The 11330-nt window shown below is 57.2% G+C and overlaps 1 protein-coding gene across 3 annotated transcripts in view; it reads right to left on the bottom strand.

The window, feature by feature from the left end:
- The window catches only part of IL34 (interleukin 34), a 71523-nt gene continuing 60193 nt past the window's right edge, over nucleotides 1-11330 (bottom strand). For 2 of the 3 annotated variants that reach the window (XM_055413175.2, XM_055413176.2), the window contains exons 2-7: nucleotides 10559-10960; nucleotides 5820-5953; nucleotides 4952-5029; nucleotides 4507-4668; nucleotides 1094-1226; nucleotides 1-869 (exon numbers count right to left, since the gene is read on the bottom strand). In XM_055413175.2, the coding sequence (XP_055269150.1) occupies nucleotides 658-869; nucleotides 1094-1226; nucleotides 4507-4668; nucleotides 4952-5029; nucleotides 5820-5953; nucleotides 10559-10586 (747 nt within the window). In that variant the 5' untranslated portion in view covers nucleotides 10587-10960 and the 3' untranslated portion in view covers nucleotides 1-657. The remainder of the gene's footprint in view (nucleotides 870-1093; nucleotides 1227-4506; nucleotides 4669-4951; nucleotides 5030-5819; nucleotides 5954-10558; nucleotides 10961-11330) is intronic. The other variant, XM_055413177.2, reaches the window with a different exon arrangement.

Genomic DNA, 11330 nt, shown 5'->3' with positions numbered 1-11330 from the left:
ATGCTGTGGGAGATCAGCCCGACACCACTGCTCCTTCAGGCTTGCTGAGGCTTCATGGGCTGGGGCGGGGCTGGAAGGAACTCAAATATCCACCATTCCGGGACCCTGGCAAACGCCCTGACCATTCCAACTCTGAATCCTCAGCCCCAGGCCCCTGCACCAGGCCAGCCCGCCCCACTTCCTGCCTCCTGCACTTGGCAGGAGGGGAAAGTAGCCTTCTCCAGGTTCACCCTCAAAGATGCAAGCAAACCAAAACAAAGCGGGTATTTAATAGAAAAAATAAACTATGGCAAGACATGGCATTTGGCTACCAGGCCCTTGTCCCAGCTTTGCTGCCCCCTCCCCAGCCTTGCTGAGTCGGGCTCCCCACATGCCCACCTGGTACAGCTCCCACCGTCTGACTCAGGAGAAGGTCGGCACTGCCTTCAGGGAAGGGGGCAGCCCAGGCAGTGCCTGCCTGCATGACCTTCAGGTGTCCCAGCCCCCACCGTTCCACGTGAGGCCACAGGAGGGGGAGCTGTGCCCTTCCCAGGCTCCGTGTCCCTCAAAGGAAAGCATTGCCGCTGGGGCCTCCCCTCCAGGAGGCGCTCCCCACCGCCATCCGAAGTCTCAGTCCCAGTCCGTCTCTTGCAGGGGCTCCTCCAGCTGCCCCCCAGGTCACCCTAGGCTCTTCCGGGCAGGAAGCCTTCGCCCTGTGCCCACAGCAGCTTCACTGAGTGGGGGGCCAGCCGAGGGTCCCAGGACGTGGGGCAGGGAGGAGGAGGGCAGAGGGTACAGCTGGGCGGCCTCACACTGTGCCGAGGCTGGGCTGCGAGGCTGCGGCTGAGGCGCCTCACAGTCCTGCCAGTTTAGCACAGAGCTTTCTTTACCTGCGGGGACACACACAGACACACAAATGAGGCTGCAGGGCTGGTCAGCAGCCCCTCACCCCAACCAAGCCACACTGCTCTCCATGTACCCAAGTCCATCTCCAGTTCCAGAAATGGCCTGTGGCCCTGGGGGGGCAGAGGATGTGCTGAGGAGGGCCCCGGCTCTGCCCGGTGACCCAGCTCAGACAGTGGTACCCCAGCCCCAGCCCCTCAGAGCTCCTCACAGCAAGGGCAGTAGAGCAGCTCCATGACCCGGAAGCAGTTGTCCAGCAGCGCTTTGGGCCGCACCAGCTTCAGGCTTCCCGGCGCACTCAGGAGGTTCAACACTGCTTCCACCTGGGGGCTGACCTCCACGCCCTGGAAGGGAGGAAACCTTTAGGACCTCAGGTGCCACCCTCAGCCCGTGCAAAGATCCCAGGAGAGCTGGCGGGGGTGAGGGTGGGGTGGGCAAACTCATCCCGCCTGGAAAGAGGTGACACTTCTCTCCTTCCTGTGGGCGCTACTTTTCCTGGGAGGGGTTCCCTCAATGCCCCTCACTCGAGCAGAACACACAGAGGCTTCTCTTTTTCCTCATGTGGGCAGCCAGACCGGGAGGAGGTGGGGGCATCCTCGCTGCTCCAGCGCAGGCCGGGCTGCCCCTGCGTGAGGAGTCCAATCCCAGGGACACTGCCCTTCAGGTGCAGAGACCCACACCCACTCCAGGAAGGAGGCAGGACCCACAGGAGGGTCGCTCGGGCTTCTCATGGGACCAAGGCAGGCCGACGGGGCTGGGTCTCCGGCTCCAAGCAGGTGGCCTCCTCTGAACCACACTTACTCTAAGGGGCCCAGTGAGGGGGGCACGGGCACCGTGCTTGGGACGGAGATGGGCCCGGAGCCACAGGAGCAGACACGGAGCAGGGGGCTGTGGGGCCTGAGCTGGGCAAGGCCCTTCCTCAGAGTGAAGTGTGCTGGGTGGAGTTCAATGCTCCTCTGCCCCACGTCCCCCTAAAAAAGCTGTGAAAAGGTGAAAAGTGTTGGTCGCTCAGTCTTGTCCGACTCTTTGCAACACCTTGGACTGTAGCCCACCAGTATTCTCTGTCCATGGGATTCTCTAGGCAAGAATCCTGGAGTGGGTAGCCTTTCCCTTCTCCAGGGGATCTTCCCAACCCAGGGGTCGAACCTGGGTCTCCCACATTAAAGGCAGATTCTTTACCATTGAACCATAAGGGGAGCTGTACCAAGTCCTTATCCCTGGCACCCGTGAACGTGAGGAAACAGGGTCTTTGCAGGTGTAGTTAAGTCAGGGACCTCCAGATGAGATCAGTCTGGGTTTAGGGTGAGCCCTAAATCTGATGACTGGAGACGGGAGAAAGGACATGGGACACAGAGGGAAAGGCCGTGTGAAAACAGGCAGAGGCTTCAGTGATGAACCACAAGCCCAGAACCAGAACCCCAGCACCGGAAGCTGGAAGAGCTGGGAAGGAGCAGCGAGGGAGCCTTTGGGGGAGCGTGGCCCTGCTGCCCCCGTGATCTCAGACATCCTCTCTCCAGAACCGTGACAATAATTTTTGTTGTTTTAAGCCACTGTGTGTGCTAAGTTGCATCAGTGCCGTCCGACCCTGTGCAACCCCGTGGACTATAGCCCTCCAGTATCCCCTGTCCACGGGACTCTCCAGGCAAGAACACTGGAGTGGGTTTCAATGCCCTCCTCCAGGGGATCTTCCTGACTCAGGGATCAAACCCACGTCTCTTATGTCTCCTGCACTAATGGTCAGGTTCTTTACCAGAAATTCCACCTGGGAAGCCCCAGGTGACTGGAAGACGGGAGGCGCAGGCTCGGATTTCAGTGGTCAGTTAGTAGTTAGTAGTGATCAGTTAGTAATCAGTTAGTGGTCAGTTAGTAGTTAGTAGTGGTCAGTTAGTAGTTAGTTAGTGGTCAGTTAGTAGTTAGTAGTGGTCAGTTAGTAGTTAGTAGCGGTCAGTTAGTAGTTAGTTAGTGGTCAGTTAGTAGTTAGTAGTGGTCAGTTAGTGGTCAGTTAGTATTCAGTTAGCAGTCCCAGAAAGCTAACGCACAAAGGCTTACAGAGAGCAGCGAGGGTGAGGGGAGAGCCACAGGGCTCGCCCTGGGAGGACCCACTGCCCCAGAGACACGGGCCGCCGGTGAGGGAGCCTCGGCCACCACCGCTGAGCAAGGAGAGATGAAAAGCTGGCTCACCCTGCACAGCCCAGGTGGCAGAGCCTCAGCCTACCCACGTCTCCTTCCCAGCCTCCAGAGCAGCTCCCCGGAGCTCCAGCAGTCAGAGATACTCCCAAGGAAAACTGAGGATGGAGCACGGTTCGTTCCCCAGGTCAGCCCCCACCAAGGACACAGCCTAGCCTCCTGGCCTCTGCCGGAAAACAGAGCCTCCACAAAGTTCCAGGCAGCTGCAAAAGCAGGCACTGGCCCCACGCCCTGGAGTCGGCAGGAGCTCACAGTCAGCGCCCGGTCAGCTGTTCCTGCTGGGCAGCAGCTGGGCGCCTGGCAGGTGCTTACCAGGGTCCTAAGGAGGGCAAGTGGGGGTGTGGGGAGGGGGTCCCACAGCACACACACGGCCTGCACAGACAACACAGTGACCTTGTCACCTTGCTCCTCAGGCTTTTCGGAAGACACACACCCCAGGCCTCAGATCAATACTCCTGAGCAGGCAGGAATCAGGAACCTCTATTATTATCAATATTAATTAAAGTCTGTTTACATTAGGGTTCACTCTTTCTGCTGTACATTAGTGGCTCTGACAAATGCAGTTACAGCATCACACGGAAGAGTTCCAGCACCCTAAGCCCCATGTGCTCCACCCACTGATCCCTCTGCCCTTCCCTTGCTCCTTAGATGTGGAAACAGTGAATGGGGTCAATGACTCACCCAGGTTTGCAGAGCCTACAAGGGTCTGTTACATCACTTGCCCCCAAAGCCCAGTCCATCACCCTGACCCCCACTTCCCCCACACCCTCCAGGACAAGCTAGGACTTTCTACGCGTTTACCTCCTCCTTTGATAGCTTCTGGCCATGTACAAACATAGGCACACACACACACACTGCCAGCCGCACCCCTGAAATGCTCACCTGCAGGCACACACACACACACACACCCTGCCAGCTGCACCCCTGAAATGCTCACCCGCAGGCACACACACACACACACACCCTGCCAGCTGCACCACCGAAATGCTCACCTGCAGGCACACACACACACACGCACCTGCCCTGCTGCTTGCACCCCCAGAATGCTCACCCACAGGCACACACACACACACATGCACCCGCCCTGCTGCTTGCAACCCCATAATCCTCACCTGCAGGCGCACAGACACACACACACACCCTGCCAGCCGCACCCCCAAAATGATCACCCGCAGGCACACACACACGCACCCGCCCTGCTGCTTGCACCCCCAAAATGCTCACCTGCAGGCACACACACACGCACCCACCCTGCTGCTTGCACCCCCAGAATACTCACCTGCAGGCACACACACACACCCTGTTGCTTGCACCCCCAGAATGCTCACCCGCAGGCACACACACACACACCCTTCTGTTTTTACACCCCCAGAATGCTCACCTGCAGGTACACACACACATACCTGCCCCGCCCGTCCGCACCCCCACAATGCTCACCCGCAAGCCCTGCTTGACGTCCAGCAGTAGTGTGTGCACCTCCTCCAGGTACTTCCAGGATGGGTGGCCCTCGAGCAGCACCTCCTGCACCCACTCAGTAGCACTGAGACTCACCAGGACCCACAGATACCGCAGCTCCTGTTGGCTCACCCGGGCCCGCTGCTGCAGGGACAGAGAAACTACTGAAGCCCCAGACAGGGGCCTCTGGGCCCTTACCCCACTCCCAGATCCAACGCCCCCCCCAGAATTGCCCTGCACAGGGGGTAGACCATGGCAGCCCCCGGGGGTAGGGGGCAAGCTTGGGCCTGAGCCAAGGGTGGGCTTGCCTGAGGACCAGGAAAGCCTCCTGGCAGCAGGACCTGCCCAGACCAGTGTTTTCCAGGCAGGGCACCCAGGGTGTCCCAGGAGGCAGGGGGCTCCCCAGTCCAGAGGAGGGGATTCTCACCAGCCTGGTGACATTGGCTGTTCGGAGCACCCCCTCATAAGGCACACTGACCCTGTAGTTGATGGGGAAGTAGTGTTTCTAGGAAGATATAAGAACAAAAGATGAGGTCAGAGTCAGAAATGGCTCAGATTCCCCCAGCCTCCCAGAGAAATCTGATGCAGGGGAAGAACCCAGGACCGGCCCTGACGGCAGAGGTCACAGCAGTGCTCCTCCACAGAACATATGTGCTTGGCCCCCAGCTGGGACAAAGATAGCTCATTCCTCCGGGACACAAGGAAGGATAGGTCCTGACCAGGCCTAGTCTCAGGCCAAGATGTAGGATGAGAGGCTTAGTACTCATGGGAAAACCATCTTCTTTGGGGGGTGAGGAAGATAACTTGAAAAGATTTCTGATGGTTTCATAACTTTGAGAATGCGCTAAAACCACTGAAATGTACACTTAGGCACATAAATTGTGTGGTATGTGAATTACGTGTCAATATGTCTTCAAAGCTGCTGAAAAAAAAGGACCGATAGAGCCACATGCCACGTGATTCACCCTAAAATCTAACATTATAATTTCCAGGTCCTTATCACCCTCGTTAATACATGTCTGGGATTCCCCCAAGGTTTCCGACAATCCCTTCTCCCCTGGGAGAGGACCACGTGGAGGTGGGGTCAAGGGTCAGATGAGAGGTGGGCGAGGGCCTGCGGATGACTGGCAGGAGCAAGGACAGGCAGTGCAGCCCGGGCTCAGGGTGTGTGCGAGGGGCCGGGGGCCAGGCAGGCTCGGGGCTGATGCCAGGCCAGGGAGGGGCCTGACACCTGGGCCCTTGGTCCCATGAGCCAAGGGCCTCGGGCAGAGGACGCGGCGAGGGCCCGTGGGTACCGTGTACTGAAGGCGGTTCCGGTACTGCAGCTTGTCCCGCAGGAAGCCGGTGACAGCACACTCGTCGCTCCGGGTCAAGGGCCACGGCTCCAAGCCCTCATTTCCCAAGGCCATGCCAAGTAGGATCCCAAGATCTGCGGGCCGCACCCAGTAAGAACACGTGAGCACCTGCTGCTTCACACTGCTCCTGTGGGTGTGCAGTGAGCACACACCTCCCTTCACGCACCCGTGTGCACAGTGAGCACGCGCCTCCCTTCATGCACCCATGTGCAGAGTGAGCACGCGCCTCCCTTCACGCACCCGTGTGCAGAGTGAGCACGCGCCTCCCTTCACGCACCCGTGTGCAGGGAGAGCATGCACCTCCCTTTACGAGGGGACACGTCCTCACAGGCCGGGGTGGGGGCGCTGGGCTCCCAGGAGGCCGTCCCAGCACTGGGAAGCCTTTCCCTGGGGCCAGGGCTGGAGGCAACAACTCAGACAAGCACTGCATCCGGCCCGGCCGCCCCCGCCCTGCCGGCGGAGCCCCTGTCTATGCCCTGGGCTGGTCTCCAGCCTCCTGCCTACTCCTGCCCTGGGGGCAGGCACAACCTCCCTTCCAGGGCAACCTCTGCCCCTCGTCCAGAGCCAAGGAGTTTTCAAAGCCTTTTGCTGCATTTTCCACGCAGACACTCTGGAACTGTGGATTCCAGGCAGAACTCTTGCAGTGACTTCAGGGCGACCCCCGCCACTGTCTTCCCTGCTCCGTCTGACTCTGACGTGCCTCTCAGGTGTTGGGACCAGCAGGTGTGTAGGGACCCTTCCCGTGTGCTCTTTCTAGGATGCTGACTTTCCATACAAACGATCCGAACGTTACCTGCCTTCACCACTGTGCGTCACTGTGACTTTAAAAACTGTGATTTCTGCATAACTGAACAGACTTAGAAAATATATCTAAGAGAATTTGCAACAAATAAGAACAAGAGTTCAATGGATCAGAGCAGAAAGAACAAAATATGGATATGCAAGGGACATATCTGAAAATGAACCTCATTAATAAATTCACACTAAAACAATCAGATCCATGTTTCACCTACCAAATAGAAAATTAGGTTTTTTTTGTTGCTGTTGCTTTATTTTAATAGAATAAAATTATTAAAGTGCTGGTGAAGTAGTGAGGCAAATGCTTTCATCTTGGAAAGCACTTTCGCAGTTTTGTTATGATGTACTTTAAAATGTTCACAATTCAACCCACTAAACTTTAAAACTGTCCATACCCTTTGACCCATTAAACTCATTTCTAGGAATAAATGTGAAGGAAAACAAAAGAGAGACACAAAGCCTTCCACTGCAGTATTATTTTATAATAGTGAACATCTACAAGTGCCCTAGATGTTCATTAACAATGAATGCAGTCAATAAAAATCACATTGTTGAAGAATACTTATGATATGCTTTCATGACAAGAAAATTACTTTTGATATGCTTAGTGAAGTTTAAAAAAGCATGACGCAACACACTGAGTATAAAGCATGACTTGAATTCGTTAACTGTGTGTGTGTGTGTGTGTGTGTGTGTGTGTGTGTGTGTGTTATTAGAAAATGCAACAGGAAGAAACGCACCGAGCCCCTGTGGGATATTGTTATGTTCTTCTTTATATGTTGTAGGGTATATTCTACAATTAGTGTTTATTATTGTTACAATCAAAAGCAGTGCTTTTTCCCTTTCTTTCTTTCTTTCCCCCCAAATTAGCGAGGCAGGCTGAGTCACCTCTTGGTTGTAAGCAGGAATTACTGACCAGACTTTCCCTACTCACTTCGCTGGCGCTTGGGAACCCTTCTGTTCCGACACCCTCCCGGGCCTGAGCTGGGGGCCCCATTGTCCGCCCCAGCCCCACCCCACCCCACTACCCCCGCCTGCTCAATGCTGTGCCCCTGCCAGGTCAGGAGCTCAGCTCTGCTCAAGCCTGTGCCCCTTATGGGTTGCAGCCCACCAGCCCTTCCCATCGTAGAAGTCTGACCCCACATTTTCCACAGACTTGCAAATTTGTAATCCATCTGGCACTTCCTGTCTCTCTCTCCCTTCCCATGTTCTTGACCCAACGTTTAGACCAAGGAACAGACAAACAGTGTTTCAGCTTGTCACTACATCACTACCTTGTCACTACATCATTCGCCCCCTCAGCTGGGCACTCCTGACGTCAAGATCATCCCTGCCTTGGGGTTTTGGCCCACACTGCCCCCGCCATGGGTGTCCTCTGACACTGTAAGACCGAGACGCCTTCCCTCCCCAGGGTCTCTCCCGCCTGAGCCAGCCTCTGTCTCCAGCACCATCTGTCCAACTCACGCACTGTCTTGAGCAGACAAGGTGGCTCCCAGTATGTGGATGCACAGTGCTCTGAACCTCAGCGAGGTCATGTTACTCAGCACTTTAGGGAACTGGGAGAAGGCATCTGGTTCTCCTGCAGAAGCTGGTAAAGTCCCAGAGTGCCAGGCCCCACCCACAGAATGTGATTCAGTAGGCAGGGTGTGGGTGGGGGGCAGAGAATCGACATTTCTCACAGGTTCCAAGGTCAAGCTGCTGCTGCCAGTCTGGTGACTGTGCTTGACAGAAAGAGACAGGACACTGGTGGTGTCCTCGGGGCCACACTCTGGTTCACAGAGATGCCACATAAAAATCCCAATTTCTGTCTTTTCTTTCACAGTGTGTCTGTCCACAATGAATTTTCTTTCCAATGTGGCTGGCACCCCCTGGCTGCCCACTCCACCCCCAAGTCGCACCCCACCTGCCCTCATCCGAGTCCCAGTCTGGAGCCTTCAGGGCCTGGCAACAAGGCACGCAGCAGGGACCTGCGGAGCCCCCATGCTTCCCAGACCGGCAGCTGTGGGCACCCCCAGAAACCCTGCCCAGATGACCTGTCTTCTTCCAGACTTAGACTTCCTCCAACCCCGCAGCCCAACTACCATTTCCAATGTTAAGCTCCTTTCCTGCTGCCTCACCTCTGGAAAACAGGGCAGCACACAGGCAACTAGGCAGGGACAGCAGAACTGAAGCTTCACTGCCCATCTGCCTTCCAAGAGCAGGGTCTCTGCAACTGTTGTTAAGAATCTCCAGGTGAACTCACCCTGAATTTAGGGTGGGCCCTAACTCCAACGACTGTGTCCTTTTAGGACGAGGAAAGGACACAGAGATGAGTAGGGCAAGACCCTTCGAGCGGCCATCACAGAGCAGGAGAGCCTGGGACAATGCAGCCACAAGCCAAGGAACACCAGGAGCTGCCAGAGGCCGGAAGGGGCAGCAAGGACCCTCCACCAGAGCCTTCGGAGGGAGCAGAGCTCTGACAGCGCGATTTCAGACCTCTGCCCTCCCGCACTGTGGCAGAGCGCACTTCTGCCGTCTCAAGTTTGTGGCAGTGCATTAGGGCAGCCGCTCCTTCTCCAGCTCCCAGTCCCTCCCGAGCTCCTGATCCGCAGCCCCCACAGCAGCCGGGCCGCCAGCCCTGTGCTCCGCCTCCTGCGCGTGCCCCTCTGCCAGGCCTCTTCATTCCCACCTCCGTCATCACCTCCTGCCCGGAAGGCTGGAACAGACACTCTCCCCAAAGCAGAGGGGCTCCCAACCCCAGCCCCCACCCCAGACCACGCATCTTCCAGGGCTCCCTCCTATCCCATCAGTCAGTCACCCTTCACCATGGCTTCCATGGCCTCAGCCACCCAAGCCCAAACCGATGTCCAGCCTGGCCTCTCACTCCCCCTGCTGAGGCTTGCTCTTGCTGTTCCCCCTCCCTGGAAGGAACACTGTCCTCACCTCCCCAGGTCCATGGATGTGGACCCACCCACCTCTGAGACCATTTCAAGTGGCACCTCGCTCTGCTGTTTCTCCTATTCCCCCTGTTCCTCACGACTTGGAAAATTCCAGAACACCAAGTCTGGGCCCTCCCACCGGTTCTGAACATCCTGACCCTTTGCAGTGTCCTCCGAAAGGGCCGGGGAGGACCCAGCTCCTCAGCGCATCCCTCGGAGGATCGGACCCCAGACCTCATGTAAAGAGCACATGGTTCCCAGCATCTAACTCCATGCCAGGTATTAGAGACGCACGAGATAGCCCAGGTCCTTGTCACCATGGCAGTGCCTCTCCAGTGGGCATGTGGGTGGCGCCAGGAAAAATATGTTGAATTTGAGTCAATTAAATTGAATCCGGGAGTCTGAAGGGAGCTTGGTCTGGCCTCCCACAAGCAGCTCGAGAGGCTTCTAGATTCTTTTTCTTTTCTGTCCTCATTTCATCTATTTTTCTTTTCCCCAACAACACTGTTCTCTTCCTGCCTTTTGATTTAGCTCTTTATGGAGAGAGAGGCCGAGGGAACAGCCTGCACTTCTCTCAAGTGTCTTGGGGCCCAAACAATTTCATAAGCCCCCACCCCAGACTGGCCACCCCGAGGGAAGCCAGAAATGTCTCCGCCATACTCCCCAGCACCAGTGAGTCTGGCCAGGTGAGACCCTGCCTCCCACCCCCAGTGCCTGCCCTGTCCCCGTGACCCACTGACTGTGCCCACCCACTCCAAGGCTCACAGCCACCATGGCTGTCTGAGCTGGAGACGGGGCAGACAGCGTGGGAATCCCTGAGGGTGCCTGCCATTAAGCTGGGAAGCATCTCAACTTCTCCCCAGGAAGAATGCCCTGGTTGCCATGGTTACAGCAGAGCCTGGCTGCAGGCCAAAGCCTCCCCAGGCAGTCCCCACGGACCCCCCAGCCCCACTGGGTACTCACAGCGCAGCCAGGCGAGTCCCTGGGGCATGGTGGTGCACTGGGTCTCGCAGAGCACAGACGCGCGTCCCCAGAGGTGTGTCCGCTCACAGAGGCCTGAGGAGGGCCTGCATGGCCCCGGTCAGCAGAGGGAGCTGGGAGTGAGGAAGGCAGGCCTCGGGGGAGTGGCCGCGTAGGGCGGCAGGTGCCCTGGGCAGGGCTCCCCCTTATCTGCCTGGCAGTGCGGGCGGCAGCCAGCGGGCGGTGGCCATGGGCTCCATGGCAGCAAGACCTGGCCTGAGACAGCCGCCTCGGGGTCTTCCTTCGGAGCGGGAGGAGAGAGTTCCCCGCAGGCCTCGGAATCTGCGGCTGGCTTGTGCTCTCTCTGATTTCTCCGTCTGCAGCTGCTCAGTGTGAAATCTGGCTCTGGAAAGAGAGAGGAGGAGAGAGACCGATTATGTAAGAGCGGTGCTGCCATTCAGCCCCCAGCCACAGACACACAGAGCCACGGTGTGGGCGGCAGCCACAGCCAGCTGAGCCCACGGGCAGGCCAGAGGCGCACCGCTCGGAAGCAGGGCTACAGGGCATCCACAGGGCAGCCTCAGTCCAGGGGCAAATTCACAGGATACAGGCAGACAGCTGGGGCCAAAACCAAAGCAGAACCAAGGAATGAATGGGCTGTGTGGGTTAAACCCAGGGAGCTTCCTGAGGGGAGAGCATAGATAAACTAGATGAATGACTTGGACCGCAGGGAGATCTTTTTTTTAAAGCAGATCATTCACCCCTTTACTCACTT

Source organism: Moschus berezovskii, chromosome 22, assembly GCF_049115385.1.
Source record: "Moschus berezovskii isolate FMDL1 chromosome 22, NW_MosBer_1.0, whole genome shotgun sequence".
Taxonomy (NCBI): domain Eukaryota; kingdom Metazoa; phylum Chordata; class Mammalia; order Artiodactyla; family Moschidae; genus Moschus; species Moschus berezovskii.
The sequence above is the reverse complement of the archived record's forward strand: the minus strand, read 5'-3'. Positions and strand labels throughout refer to the sequence as shown.